This window comes from Sinohyriopsis cumingii, chromosome 15 (genome assembly GCF_028554795.1).
Source record: "Sinohyriopsis cumingii isolate HCF-2022 chromosome 15, ASM2855479v2, whole genome shotgun sequence".
Taxonomy (NCBI): domain Eukaryota; kingdom Metazoa; phylum Mollusca; class Bivalvia; order Unionida; family Unionidae; genus Sinohyriopsis; species Sinohyriopsis cumingii.
The window spans coordinates 8,780,652-8,797,270 of record NC_142975.1 but is presented as its reverse complement, the minus strand read 5'-3'; the positions used below and the strand labels follow the sequence as shown (position 1 = coordinate 8,797,270).

At 37.3% G+C, this 16,619-nt stretch overlaps 1 protein-coding gene across 1 annotated transcript in view; it reads right to left on the bottom strand.

The window, feature by feature from the left end:
• The window catches only part of LOC149781238 (uncharacterized), a 112,881-nt gene extending 96,530 nt beyond the window's left edge, over window positions 1-16,351 (bottom strand). The window contains exons 1-3 of the mRNA XM_089935318.1: window positions 15,912-16,351; window positions 8,982-9,113; window positions 1,164-3,683 (exon numbers count right to left, since the gene is read on the bottom strand). Coding sequence (XP_089791444.1) covers window positions 1,164-3,683; window positions 8,982-9,045 — 2,584 coding nt within the window. The 5' untranslated portion in view covers window positions 9,046-9,113; window positions 15,912-16,351. The remainder of the gene's footprint in view (window positions 1-1,163; window positions 3,684-8,981; window positions 9,114-15,911) is intronic.
• Between the last annotated feature and the right edge of the window lie 268 nt (window positions 16,352-16,619).

Sequence of the window (16,619 nt, the reverse complement as noted above, 5' to 3'; positions counted from 1 at the left end):
AAAACAGCTTGTGCTGATGTAGCTTCTCTGATGAATGGGCAATATCAGCAAGTCATTTACAATAAAGAAATGTGACAAAACTAGGTCACTGTCCACTGAGAGAAAAGATAGTCCTTTTAACAATGTCTACTCACTGGCATATAAAATACAATTCAGTGGGTGGACACACTGCTGTGAGAGCTGAAAATAAACCAAGACCTCCTTTACTGTATTAATCCACTTTGGAAAGACAGCATTTTGTTAATCCACTTTGGGCAGACAACACAGTAGTAATCTACTCTGGGCAAACATTTATTGCCACTTACAATCATCAAAATTATATCAAACCTACAAGTGACCATTTTTAGTGAGGTATGAAAATGGCAATTCAAATTGGAAACATAATTCCTTTAATCATATCGGCCCATTGGATGTTCAAGTGAATGGAGAGGCTGCCAAAATCAGTTGTAATCAAGAAAGACTTCTGTTCATTACAACTTTACAAATTATATCAGGCACAAGTGATCATTTACATTAGCTGACACAAAAAGTGGCAATCTGCAGCCTAAAACAAGGCAAGTTTTTAGAAAAAAAAGGCACAATCTGAGGCAGAAAATGGCTATGTGCTGGGTAGAAAATGGCTAGGTGCTGGAATAAAAAATGGCTATGTGTTGGGTAGAAAATGGCTAGGTGCTGGAATAAAAAATGGCCAGGCATGGAAAAATAAGAGTCAGGCACAGGAATAAGATCAGTATGGCATAACACCATCCTAAAATGACCTGTGTGAAACATTACACAGGTGATGAGAAAAATAACATGTTCTAGCCGCAACACTGAATCCATATCTGTACTAGCTAAACAAAACAATACTTCCATTCTGGATCCATACAGCAAGATTGCTAACAATGCTGTACAGCAGATAGCTTCACAGAAGAAAATCTTGATTGGAATTCTTAATGAAACTAAAAAACAGGAGTCTAATGTAACCCACCTGTGTTTCACATACAATCATAATTTGATGAATCTATGCTAGCAATGTTTCAAGTTTTCATTTTTCTGGTGTTTACTTATTTTTGTCCAGTTGGCGTTTATGAAATCAGTAGAAACAATGAAAACCACGTGCTTCTGCATCAAAATTCAGTAAAGATATGCCTAATAAAGAATCACTTAAAAAATATACAAACCTATGGGCGTTTTGCTTTCTTCATGGCTACTCCCATGTCTTGACTTGGGTCCCTTTAGTTTTGTACTTTCATTATCTGTTTCTGGACTCACAGACTTTGGTTTCTGAGAGTCTGGTCTTCTAGAAGGTGGCACATATTTGACAGATTCATCTTCCTGGAAGTCTCTTTTCCCAGGTGAATCTTTTGCAGCCTCCTCTGTGTCATTATTTGTCCTGTCCTTGTTAAAGCTTCCATTTCTTCCAGCATTGTATTTCCCAAATCTTTCAGGAGAAGGAGAGGATGATGATCTTGTGTAACCTTTCCTGCGATCACTGGTTTTACGTCCACCATCAGGTTTACTTTCCTGTTCCTTCTGAAAGCTGCCTCTGCACTCTGCCGCTCTATTTAACATGTTTTGAGACATGCTTCTTTTTTCGGGAATAGATTCTTTTGAGCCATAAGGTGAACTGTCCTTTTGGTGTACATATCCTTTGCTGGAAGAGGTATAAATGAAAATCACCTTCCTGAGTAAATCTTCTTTCCAATGAGACAGGTGGTAAGCTTTAAGAACATTTTTATTCTGTTCCGTTTCAAGACTGTGACTCAAGGTGCAATCGGATCCTTTCTCACATCTGCCCCACAGACTTCTTTTACAAATGTGTATGTAAGCACAGACTGGACGACGGCAAATGTGGTTTAAATTGTGACTGCCACACACATGGGGAAACCTCTGGCTATAGATCAGACGAATCTCTTCATTGCTGAAGATGTCCAGACCAAGCTGGGATATCAAAACAGCATTAGCTCTATCATTAAAGTTGTGTGAAAATCGACACTTCTGTCCTTCCTTGCAAGAACCACCAATAAAATCCTTGCAAACATGTGCATGTGGGCAATTAGACTTTTCACATGTTTTAAACTTGCCAAGACCATTATAATCCAAGCAAAATGTTGCTTCTTTGTAAAAGGGAACAATGAAGTGAATTTTCTCATCAGTTTTAAACAAAATAAATCGCCTTTGATGACTCAGAAACCATTTTGTAATGTCAAAATCTTTTGGGAACAGGTTCTTGTCAGCTATATTTCTGAGAGATGTAGGACCTCCCACCTCTTTGATGAAATATTCAAAGACTTTATTTTCATTTGGTAAGTCTGCTGATTCTCCACACTCAGAATCATTACTTTCCTCTTGTGTATTCTTCCTTCTAAAGGTTTTCTCCTTCATCAGAGAATCTGTTGAGGTTCTGAATCCTGTGCTTCTTGCTTTAGATCCTTTTGTGGTATCAGATAAATATGGTATTGAATCTTCCTGTAAATCAGATTTACTGACCTTCAACTCAGCAACCTGATCTCCAAGATCTTTAATTTTTGACAGAAGATCCTCAACAACTTTGTTGCTCTTGACATTTTTCTGGGGCGACTGTTGAAAACTTTCCTCAGTTTCAGAATCAGAAAATGAAGATGCTGAGTCATCCGAATCATCGACAGTTGGATCTTGTGCTGCTGCAGTCCTATCATTATTTTTGTAATCTGATTTCTTTTTCCTTGGTCTCCTTTTTCGCGATTTCTTTTCTGGTCTTTCTACAAATGGTGCCTTAGCATTCGTATTAGATGGTCTTGACTTTATTTCAGCATCAATCTGTTCAATGGCTTTTTCAAAAAATGCTCTCTTTTCCAAAACCTTTGCATTACTGCTATTGTTCCTGCCTTCAATCTTTAATGCATCTAGTTTTGCTTTATATCTTCTCAATCTGTTGTAGAGTGTTTTGAGTCCAAGGTCCTTAATGCCTTCAGCTCCTGCAATTGTATTGTCTTTGGTCTGGTTAGAAGTCAGGGTATCAATAGTATTATTTCTTCCATATATGCTATTGTTTTCTGTACTCTGCTCACTGGAGCTGTCTGTGCCTGACTGTTCAAAATCAGAACCTTCTTCAGGTTCATCATCTTCATCACTCCCACACTGTGACCCACCTTCAGTGGTCCTTTCACCACCAACAATGTTTCCCCCTCTTCTTCTATCTTGCCCTCGTTTCCCCCAACGGCCTCTGCCTCTTCTCCCATGAAAATTACCTCGTCTTTGGTTCGGTCTAGATTTGTTGTCTCCATATACTTCTCTCTCTCCAGGCAGTGTCCTACTAGCACTAGGGTCTTGTGTCTGTAGTGCTCCATACATCCAATTTTCCTGTCTGTAGTTATCTGTTTTTGCAGACCTTATCCCTGTCCCCCTTCCTCTTGGTTGGTTTGGATTAAAGTTAAGGTTACTTGGTACACTTGATCTAATGTCAAGTGGCAACCCAAGTATTGAATTCATGCTTCCATGGTGTGCATCATAATGATGGCTACCCATATTTCCTCCCCTACTGCCAAGGTTGTCTTCACCTCTTGTGCCATGGTGACCAGCTCTTCTTTGACCCTGACTGCTGTTACCTCTTTGACTAAGGTGACCACCTCTGTTGCCTCCTCTGTTTCCCTGGAAACTTTGAGGATCTGCACCACCAAACATACCACCATGTGGTTGGAGAGGAACACTTGCTTGTCCAGCTGCAAACACAAGGCAGTCATTAAGACAGAAAAAAGTATGGATGAATATACACTACATGTATATACAATGTACAAGAGATCCATGCAACAGTACCATCCCATGTAACAATACCATCCCACTTTACAAAACTCAAGTGAATACAAATGCCATAATGTAACCATACCACCCCACTCAGCTCCACTTTCAAAAATTCAACTGAATACTTATTTTCGATGTTGACAATAACAATGTGTATTCAGTAAGTAGCTACTGTCATCTCACCTGAAGATGATATTTAAGACCTCCGAGATAATAAATGACAGTCTTTCTTAATGAGCTAGTCCAAATATTTTTATTTCATTTAACTTAGGTAAAACCAATCAAAGTTTATAGCTTGTATGTCTTTAGGATTTTACTGTTTCTATCCATAAACAGCTCATATCTTGTGTACTGTCATTTATATCCTTTCAAATTCCTAAAAATATCAGATGCAGATCTTCCTTTATTCATTGTTTTTACCAATTGAAATCTCATTCTTCCAGATGACATTTTAGCTGCAAGTCCATTGCTGTTTTATTAAGTTTGTTCACAGGTTCAAGCTTTACTGTTTTTCAGTGATAAAGGTGATCCCACAAAGTAAATATGTAATCTATATACACATGTTTAGTTAATATTTATAAATATATTAGGCATATAACCAGCATATATTCATATAACTCTCATATATTTATTAAAGAATGACCATAATATAGATTAAAATTCTTATTATATAAATACTGGATCATCTTTAATCCATACATGCCATAACACGCCGTGTTACACGAAAAACATGATTTTAGACTCCTCATCCCCCCATGGTCAAGTTTTGAAATACATAATTTTCCTGAAATTTCATCACATTTTTTTCAACAAAAACAAAACCTTATATTTCTTGACCAGCACGATATATGCCTGCAATATGCAGTGAGTGATGTCCTATTCAAAGCTCAGCTAAACCTATCATCAGTGAATACATCCGATATAGAGTCAATTAAAAGGTAAGGTGGTCAGATATAAGCAACTATCTTTCAGAGATTACTTAATTGCCTAACAATAGCTAGAGTGATATGCCATGTCAAATTCTGCAGTGTGAGAGCCCATTTAGCTAGTTTGCTAAGCTAAGTGACACATATGTAGAATAAAAACCTAATTAAATCTGGGTGAGTGCAAGACAAACTGTAGCTCTTGTCACGCTAATAAGACAGACTCGTTCACTCCACTATGTACATGACAATCATGGAACCAACGGTGGCCAAGTGGTATGTGGCACTTGCCATTACAGATCACTCATTCATCTCACCTTTGTCTGCACGTGTTCATGTCTTGGCTTAACCAATGTGGTCACATGAGAAAGCTTCTGTGAATTTGTGGTTCTTTCCAGGTCTATCCCTGGCTCTTTCTCTACCAAATATACTGGCCACCACTTACTGCCTGTTGTGTGCTCAAACATGGCCTTTTTAGACCCCACAAAAACAAATGAAAAATATTACAATAATGGCATCTGCCATTATTTTTCAACAACAAAAACAAAACCTTATATTCCTTGACCAGCATGATATATGCCTATAATATGCAGTGAGTGATGTATGAACAGTCCTGCTCAAAGCTCTGCTAAACCTATCATCAGGGAATACAGCTGATATAGAGTCAATTAAAAGGCAAGGTGGTCAGATAAACAACTTCCTTTTTAGCTAGTCTGGTAAGGTAAGTGACACATATGCAGAATAAAAATATAAATTCATCTGAACTACTTCGAAGACCTGCGCTAAAGAGCAGATGTTATTGTAGATCATTGAATTGAATAAGAATGTTGAAGCCAACTTTATTTAAGTTTGTGATCAGTGGCAACATTTCCAGCTGATGTTGGATTTTTTAAATCCATATATAAAATGCAAAAGATGATTATTTTGGTGGTTGGAATTGTGTACAAGTGCTATTCATTCTTGAAGGCAAAATGCCGAGAAATAGTTGTGATCTGGGAAACGAGCCATATCTGAAGCGAGCCATGTTCAGCAAATCCAAATTTTACAACTCCTGGTTGACAGACTTTAAGTTCGTGCAGCACAGCAGCAAGGGGGAACATTTTATTCTGTGCACATCTGTATGACATCTGTCTGTTGAGATAGCAACACCAACCAGCACAATGGCTGTACAAGAATGCTGAGCTTCATTTCCAAAGTAACTACCTTGTTTAAACAATCGACAGATATTGTCGCTAGAACTGAACTACTTTTCTGCAATTTCATTGCCGATGTCACACAAACCTGTCAAATTAACAGTTTGGGCAACACATTGTCAAGAGTGAACAGAGGTTATACTCACTGACCTATACTGACATTTCGATTTCATGGGAAAACATGTTCCTGCAATATACCCATGCTGTGTGAAAAGAAAGCTATCATACACACATTGAGTGTTATAAGAATATAAAGCAGTAAGTCAGAGAGACAGAAGAGTGGGAGTGCATGTCTCCATAGGACCTCACAGAGCGTTTTCAGCTGGTGGAGGGAAAAATTTGAAATATCAGCTGGGAAGTGAACAATTGGAACAGCGAATAGTGTTCAATTGTGGCCACCTTTAGTGTTACATGTATTGGTGACTGATGGATGGAAAAATTGTGTAAATTCATGGAACCAAACTGAGGATAGATATCCAGACCAGGATATCAGTGGAAAAAATTGACTTGGGTGAGTTCCCAATGTAGTGTAACGATAGAACTGTACCATTAAGAGAGCTGAATAGGAGGACTTGAATCAATTTATATATTAATTTCATTTATCATCACGAGACGTAGTGTTAGTGGGGATGCGAGAGTGTGTGCATTATTAGTGTTATTTGTCAATAAATTTAATATTATTTGTGTATTTTTCATTGTTTGTCTTCATCTCTTGAGTGACTATCACTGTTCCAAATATTCACCCTCCCCTGTCTTAAGTATCTGGTTAAGTGTAAGGGAGTTCATGACAATTTGCCTTTATCAGCAGCAGACCGTTTTTCAGAGCTTTTGCAAGGAAACGTTCCCTGAGAGTGACATAGGCTAAGAAATTTAAGGACAAAAACAGCAAATACCATAATTAATGCAACTGCACCAATAATGGATAAACAAGTAATGGAGTTATGCCAAAATAACAGATTTTTGGTCCTCATCTCACAAGGGAGGTGACAAGACCATCGCTATTTTGATCAGGGTGTATGACCATGCCATGAAGAAAGTTGGTACAAAGTTTTTCAGACTAACTGTATGTAACATCAGTACGAGTCAAAATATATTTGACACATGGAATTCAACTTTCAGGTTATTTCTCTTTATTATTATTCATTAATCATGTTAAACTATCAACATTTAATTACCCCAGGCTTTTCAATATGATTATAGCCATGAAAGAGATCACTTTAAAGACAATAACATTCATGTGTACACGGTTAACTTTTAATGAAAGACATTACATTAACACCCTTTCTAGACGATTTCTTTTTACTGTTCCTCCCCATCCCCATTCCAGAAATTAAAAGGTCCTTCCCTTATTTGGTTCATGTGTTTTTTTCTGCATATAAATACATTTTTACCAAATCAGTTAAGCTGCTTTTCTTCGGGGAAATCTGAACAGCACCATCCAATCTCTAATGCATGCAAAAATTAGCATAAATGACACTTGCATTACTATTAAACCAACTAATGAAAGTAGCAAAGACTGCATGTAATTAAGTCTAAATTCTACTATCCAATGGATTTTAAAGACAGTAACTTGGTTTATTTTTTTATTTAATGTTGGGGGGGGGGCCTGTAACCATGTGGACATATCTTTGTGGTGATGTTATCTGATAATGCTCAGTCTACTATGTTTTGATTGTAAGTATAGTAATTGCTTCATAGAAAACAGATGGCATTTGCTTTTTATTCAGATCTGAATTTCCAGTCATTTGCTATAGCATGATATGAAAATATAGTTTATTCTCATTTTGATAACAATTTTTGGGCATCACATGCACTGATCCGCCTTCTGACCTCAAAACACACTTTTTGAGACTCAACCCCCCCCCCCCGCAACACTGCTTGGGAATATATCATGTATGTTAATCCATTTTAATTTTTTGTTTTCATTCCGCTTTTGATTCTGGCATGCAAGTTGTTTTAACAGCTCCTTCTGATTAACTAACTAACTGGTGGATCCTTCTTTTGTTTTCTGAAAGAAATCCAGGCCAGTTTATAGTTTAAACCCAGAAACTGACTTTAGTAAAGGAACAATTTTGTCCAAAGGCAATGCCGGTACGTACCCCTTTGTTCTGCAACAATAATCCTTTTATGGCCTTTTACTAAATAATATTAGCAATTTCTGTAGCTGAGTTAACATGTACTTATTTAAGGTCAAAACATATAACCACTGCATTATTACTGCAATTATTTGAAAGTATTATTTTTAGACCTCTTAATCATAATTTAGCGATATTAATGAAGTTTGCGCAGTGGTCCCAATGATTTGAAACCAAGATACGCACTTCATTCAGCAACACATTAAAATCTTCAATGTACATGCAGTGATGCCATGATGTAAACAATGTCACAATAAATGCAAATGATCAACCAAGCAGTATTTTAAGTTGTCTTGGTACCACATTTTAAGGAGTTAAGTATCTAAATTTTCAAGGCAGAAAATATAATTATTGATGACTTTTGACAATTGTAATGTAATTAAGCATAAACTAACAATATTAAACTAGAGTTAAAATGGGAGAAGCTGTTGTTGTTATGGTTACAACATCATGCTAATTCACAATGCTTGTCATCTTCTGATGAAATTTACATATTTAAAATATTTATAAAAGATAAGAAAACATGAAGAAAAAAAATTATAATATTTTTCAAACACATTATTTTAGTTCATAATATTTCCATCTAACAATTTATACTGATAGTCCATAGCAACTGGGAAGTATTGTTTTCTTTATTATAACATCATGATCAATAAATTATGCTAAGTGATCAGAGGGAAAAAATGTCTGGGGTGACCCAAGACTAACATAACATGAAAAAATTTATATTATTTCAAGTCCCAACATAGGTCATAAAAAAGTATCTTTAAGAAAATCAAGAGTATCCCAAAACCTAAGCACCATTACAGAATTATTTATTTATTTATTTATTTATTTATTTCATGACTCAGGAAAGCTTCTTAAGCAGAGCATACTCAAGTTAGTTCTTATATTTTGGGAGTAACCTAGCAAATAAACATACATGTATAAGTAATTAATTTCTGGAGCTTGCTGTAACTTCAATTTACCTCCAGTGACTGGACAGAACCTTTTTTGTTGACTATCCCACACCCAGTTCTGCTCTGGATTCATAATGTCCACAAAATCTTTTAGGTGATTCCTTGCGTTTAGAGTCTTAGTCACTCAGCAGCTCAACGAAACTGAAGAAAATGAAATTCAATCGCAGAATTAAACTTTATCATTTCATTATTCTCCCACAACAACAAAAAATAATCTAGGTATGTGTTCTCCCATATATTGGGCATTGTATACAAGCATTGTATCCATCACCATACATTGAAAAATTTCAATATTATAAATCAGTTTGCTGCTTAGTAAAAATAAAACTTAGGTTTCCAAATCAATCTCCTACTTTGGGTATAATTCTTCATCCATATGTACATAATTATAATTGGCAATCCCATATCTGGTCTCAAGCTTTGGGTATAATTCTTCATCCATATGCACATAATTATAATTGGCAATCCCATATCTGGTCTCAAACTTTGGGTATAATTCTTCATCCATATGCACATAATTATAATTGGCAATCCCATATCTGGTCTCAAACTTTGGGTATAATTCTTCATCCATATGCACATAATTATAATTGGCAATCCCATATCTGGTCTCAAACTTTCTGAAAAACTACATACTGATTTCAAAATTCCTGTAATGTCCTTAACACAGAATGTACATAATGAAATGACACACACACACACCCTTCCCCAACCACCAAATGATTGGTGTTTAAAGGCACAGCATCACATGAAAGGTTTCTAACCCAGAAACGCTAGACAACCTGGTCTGGGCAGGTTTTAACTTGCACCACTGAGCCACCATGGCTCCAGTCATCTAAAGGATTCACTGATGGTCAAGTTATTTATGACATTGCTTTAATGAGTAACAATGATGGTCAAATTATTTGTGACATTGCTTTAATGAGTAACAATGATGGTAAAGTTATTTATGACACTGCATAAATGAGTAACACTGATGGTCAAGTTATTTATGACACTGCATAAATGAGTAACAATAATGGTCAAGTTATTTATGACTGCATAAATGAGTAACAATGATGGTCAAGTTATTTATGACACTTCATAAATGAGTAACACTGATGGTCAAGTTATTTATGACACTGCATAAATGAGTAACAATAATGGTCAAGTTATTTGTGACACTGCATAAATGAGTAACAATGATGGTCAAGTTATTTGTGACAGTGCATAAATGAGTAACATTGACTGTCAAGTTACTTATGACACTGCTTAAATGAGTAACACCGATGATCAAGTTAATTATGACACTGCTTCAATGAGTAACACTGGATAGTAACACCTTGATCATTTAGGGTAAATTACTATTGAATCAGTATAGCAGTCATTTCTTAAATCTGGGTGAGTGCAAGACAAACTGTAGCTCTCGTAGCACTAACAAGACAGACTCGTTCACTCCACTATGTACAGGACAATAACAGAGCCACCGGTGGCCAAGTGGTATGTGGCACTTGCCATTACAGAACACTCTTTCATCTCACCTTTGTCTGCATGTGTACAGGTCTTGGCTTGACCAATGCCAGGGTACATGAGAAAGCTTCTGTGAATTTGTGGTTCTTGCCAGATCTATCCCTGGTTCTTTCTGTACCAAATATACTGGCTACCACTTAATGCCTGTTGTGTGCTCAAACATGGCCTTTTTAGACCCCACAAAAACAAATGAAAAATATGACAATAATGGCGTCTGCATCTTCCAGTGATAACCATAATATTTACCAAGTTCCACTGAACCCCATCAAAAACTGAAGGGCTTGTTGAGCCCATGAAACTGCTTTTTACAGGGTCAGATGGCACTAAGTTCTACAACTCCAACAAAAACTGAAGGAGCTTAGTGATTTGTTAATATGAGAATAATATTTACTAAGTGTCAATGCAATTCATAAACAAGAGTTGCTTGGAGAGACTGATGCACTAATGTCTAAAAAGAAATGTACAGGAATTCAATATAGGAACAGGCATGAAATTTCATCAACCATGCTGGACCACAGTTTCAAAGTATAACAGGACCAGTCTAGTTTAAAGAACAAATATCCGGTAGACTGAGACAGAATGAGACCACTACAGCCATATAGTCTGACTAATCAGTTCCAAACATAATATGCTAGAAAAGTGAATATTTATTGCAGAAATTATTAAATGCAAAAGTGTCTGTGATTAGTGCTTGATAATAACCCAAGTACTAAAATGAGCTACTGGGTACCTGTTTTCTGTATACAAATTTTCTACCAGTGCATGTGGCCACATAAGCCCTTGACTTTTAAAGGAAGCAATCACTTTGTTTTCAAGTTGACAATCCTTCTGATTGAGCCTCAAATAAAATGTAATACATGTACTTGTTCAGTGCCGAGGCAAGTTATGCCTCTACCAGTAAATGTTTGACTTTGATCCCTTAGCTTGTTTTCCCGTGTAAAAAAAAAACAACCTTTGATCGAGCCCAAAGAGATACTTGGTTTGTGGAAAGTAACAGAGGGTAGTTATTTGATCTTGCCGCACAACTGACACATGTTCAGTTGCAACCTTTAACAGATCCACAAACTGCATGATCAAAGTGTTAGTTACAGTGCAAAAGCTCATCAGTCTCTATGTAGGCAAACGTATATAACAGTGAGGCCAAGGAAAGGGAGTCAGATGACGTTTATGATGACCACAATGACTTAGTAGCCAACAATGGAGAATTTCAGAACTTTATCAGACAATGTGGATGAATTCTTGGACTGTGTACCAGGTGACATTAGGTAGCAACATTTATAGGATACTGTAAATTTTACAAAATGTGGATTTAACTTTATTTCTATTGCAAGATGTGTGGAATTAACATTTTTCAGGATATTGTGAATCTGATCATTTTGAACTATTTTTATACCGCAGTGTGACCTATAATTGAATTCATGGATTTATCATATAAATGGATTTAAAATGTCAAACACTGGATTTTAGTGGATTTAATTAAAACATTTTGCAAGTTGTTAATTTATTTATAACAGATTCCACTCAATAATACAAGTTTATTTTACAGTTTTGTTGTTAATTTTTCCTATCTTCCTATCCATTTATCTATTGATCCAGTTGGGTATTTGTTTTTTCCAAAATGCAACTCTTGACTCACTGACACTAAGTCACCCCTTCAGATGGGTCAGACTTGCAAATTACACCCTGATTTGTACACTTTGACCACTGACACTAAGTCACCCCTTCAGATGGGTCAGACTTGCAAATTACACCCTGATTTGTACACTCTGACCACTGACACTAAGTCACCCCTTCAGATGGGTCAGACTTGCAAATTACACCCTGATTTGTACACTCTGACCACTGACACTAAGTCACCCCTTCAGATGGGTCAGACTTGCAAATTACACCCTGATTTGTACACTTTGACCACTGACACTAAGTCACCCCTTCAGATGGGTCAGACTTGCAAATTACACCCTGATTTGTACTCTTTGACCACTGACACTAAGTCACCCCTTCAGATGGGTCAGACTTGCAAATTATACCCTGATTTGTACACTTTGACCACTGACACTAAGTCACCCCTTCAGATGGGTCTGACTTGCAAATTACACCCTGATTTGTACACTCTGACCACTGACACTAAGTCACCCCTTCAGATGGGTCAGACTTGCAAATTACACCCTGATTTGTACACTCTGACCACTGACACTAAGTCACCCCTTCAGATGGGTCAGACTTGCAAATTACACCCTGATTTGTACACTTTGACCACTGACACTAAGTCACCCCTTCAGATGGGTCAGACTTGCAAATTACACCCTGATTTGTACACTTTGACCACTGACACTAAGTCACCCCTTCAGATGGGTCAGACTTGAAAATTACACCCTGATTTGTACACTCTGACCACTGACACTAAGTCACCCCTTCAGATGGGTCAGACTTGCAAATTACACCCTGATTTGTACACTCTGACCACTGACACTAAGTCACCCCTTCAGATGGGTCAGACTTGCAAATTACACCCTGATTTGTACACTTTGACCACTGGAAAAATACACTTTTGCATGCCGTTAATGCCAGAGTCAACCTACAACAAGCAGATCAGGTTTGCATAGTTTGATAAAATTTCCCTTTAATTGGTACTGGGGTAACTGATCAATAAGATCAAAGGGTACCCAGTAGATGTTTACTAAAATTTTCACAGCTCTACCTGTAATAACGAGTGTCTGAACTTCTTAAATAAAGGCACATAAATATATCTGTAAGACCTTTTATTCAAAATGATCTCATTTTTTGACGTCATGGGGCCAATGGGCCCTACTTTCCCCATTTCTAATGTATTCTCATACTATCCCATTCACTTGTAAACCCCCACCCCAAACAATTTTAAAAATGAAATACAACAAGGATTTGAAAAATGCACAAAACTTAGTCATTTCATTCACTGGTCAACAACTTCTAACCTGATTGTCACCAAGGGGTCCCTGATACTGCAGACATTGGCACAAAACAAGTTCCCAATGTAAAAAAGTAGCCAGACTGCCTGCTCTCCTTTTCTGGTTTCTATAATAGTCCATTTCAGCAAAAACTGTTGTCTGCATGCAATATTTACAATGACTAGTTATAATACTCAAAAAACAAACTGAACAAATAAAACAAGAAGAACTCTTGTATACACATATTATAGTAACTCCAAAATTTACGGAATGACTGAGAGTGTCAAAGAAGATGAACTTACATCTGTTACTTGTAAACATAAACAGGTCCATGCAAATATGGCAAAGGTGCTGCTAAAGAAAATCAGGTTTTTGTCAAAATACTAACAAACTGACAGTATTTGGCACCCCAAGCAACAATCAGGATAGAAATTATAAATCAATAAAATCAAATGACTAAGTTTCGTGCATTTTTTATATCCTTGATGCCTTATTTTTAAATGGGTAGGGATGTACAAACGTGAGAATATTATAGAGAGAATACTGTAAGGATGCAAATTTCTGTCGATCAATGAAGAGTGCATTAACTTGGGGCCAGAGAACAATTAATTTGATTTATGGGGAAAGGTGCTTGTTAATCGCTATACTACAATGATCTCTAATGTCTGTGTCAAGAGAGGAAGTGATTCTTAATTCAGCCTTCATTTACTTAGCTGCTAGATGACTAGAAAGGGGATGGTTAACTTCGATTTTGTATCGGAACTGTCAGATTTGAAATTTTCCAGATCTGTTGCTTGGAATTCTGTAAGTCATGCTGACCGCAATTTTGGCACCAAGTTATAAAAGGTGGTAAATATATTTAATCCTGATTGTTAATCTAAATTAAATAAAGGGGCATGTTTTACACACGAAAATTCCTTGGGCTTTAAATACTGCCTCCATCAAGAAATCTTGTCAGTCTGCATTTTTCCTGCAAGAATGAACATATAAATTTGGAAGAAGTTCTCTCGTAAAACATTGGTCAAAGGGACCGGATGTCTGGAAAGTCAACGGACACAATTTTGGTGGTAGAAGCGAACAAAGCTTGAAAGCACAAGGGGAAATATCTCCACGGACGTATCCATGGATATATCCACAGACGTATCCACATACCTACTTATCCAAGTATCTACGTACTTACGTATCCACCTACCCACACAAAGTTTGGGGGCTGAAGAGGCGAGACCGTAGGGAGGTCAAAAAAAGGGAAAAAGCAAAAGGACCTGGAGGAACCACCATAGTGAAGTTGGAAATGACCGGAATAAGCAGGTTATGAAGTTGTACAAGGCAATGACTTCGATCGTTCACTCGATTATATGATGAACTAATCCTATCATTTAAAACAGATCGTCTATTTATATAAATATATTTGTGTTTGAAATTTGGTGAAAGATTTATTCCAAAGAGAAGTGTCTCTTTCTAATGTAATGTATCATCCCAGTTGTTTATGTAACTGATTTGTTTTTCCATATACGGGAGCTCATGTCATTCTGTTCTATACATCTGCTCAGATCTCTATTTATTCCATCTATAATTTTCACACTTTATTTTAATATTTACTCAATCTGGGCAACAACAATACCAAGGGCGATCACCCTCTAGATAACAATAGCCAAACAAAGCAGTCACCTTGTAAGAAGGTACAACCTCATAACACCACAACCAGTAGCAACCGCTACAAACACTAATCTATAAGTTTCCTTTGTTCTGTGGGCCCTATGGAAGATTCGCATCAGCCCTCACTAAATACCCTGATTATTAATAGTACTTGTAGCAGTGTTAACTAACCGAGCATGCATATATATATATATATATATATATATATATATATATATATATATATATGACATCCAATATGGACAGCTGGCCACTGGTACCAGAAGAGTCGGCCACCCCTCACTCCGTTTCAAGGATGTGTGCAAGAGGGGCATGAAGGCATGCGACATTTCACCCGACGGCTGGGAAGTTTTGGCCGAGGACCAAGGCACCTGGAGACTGACGTTTAACAAGGGCATAGCAGTCGCTGATGCAATGAGGCCAGTTGGCGGCAGAGAAACGTGAGAGAAAGAAGAGCGCGGCAGCAACCCCAATAACTCAGACTTCCCAGTATGTCTGCGCCAACTGCAATTGGGACTGTCACTCGTGCATATGCCTGCACATCCACAGCAGACGATGTCAACACCCCTGACACAGACGACACTCCAAGGGCGCTATTCGCATGGTCTCTCGAGACTGAGCCGCCAATGAAAATGATGTGTGTGTGTGTGATATAGAGACAGGCAGACATACACACACACTGGTAAAACGCCCTTTGGTTCCCAACGACGACGTCGGCAGCCTACACTTTCGATTTTGTTCCTTGATCATTAATTGGGCTAATGAAGTGTTTATGCCTATTATCGTGTAATTGTTTTGCCAGGCCTGCTGCACAAAACATAGATCCATATAAGTGACAAAAATAACTTGCCTACAAATGAAAACAAAGGACCGGATGCAATAAATATGTCCTTCAGGGAAGATTTATCCAGCCACAGACAACTGTTACTGTACTCCGAAACCGTCTGAGGTACTCGCAGCATTGCTATTTTGTTTGGGGAAAGTGAACGTGGTTTCAGAGAAAAAGCCGAGCGAAAAAATATAACCTGGCCTGACAAATTCCATATGTATCTGTTGTACATACATCGAAGGAAAACAAATCCAAGTATTACATACCGTACTCATCACATCATTAATGCCGAGACCAAACGTTTCTCCTAGTGGGTTTACATTGATTAGCTCCACAATGCGTATGTACTGATTTCAACATTGTGACTTTAGTGTGACAACTCCTTTACGGGAAATGGTTTGGCCTACATTCGGAACATCATAGCTTTCTCATGTGTTCGTAATGTCCGCCTCTCTTCCCGAGTGGGATAACTTGTAAAGCATGCTATGGAAAAGGCCACGAGTATTCCGAGTTTTTCTCACGCGAGGCTAATAACTTCCACTATCTCTAATCGCCTTTATCTTGCTTGTATATGGCGTGTACATTTATGTGTAAGTACCTGAACTTTACACTGTGTTCAAATTATAATAAATCATATGTTAATCCAAAATACCTCCAAAGAGGAACTTAATATGAAATTCTTGTCATATATTAAGTAATTTAGTTGATTATACGGTGAAGATACAACAG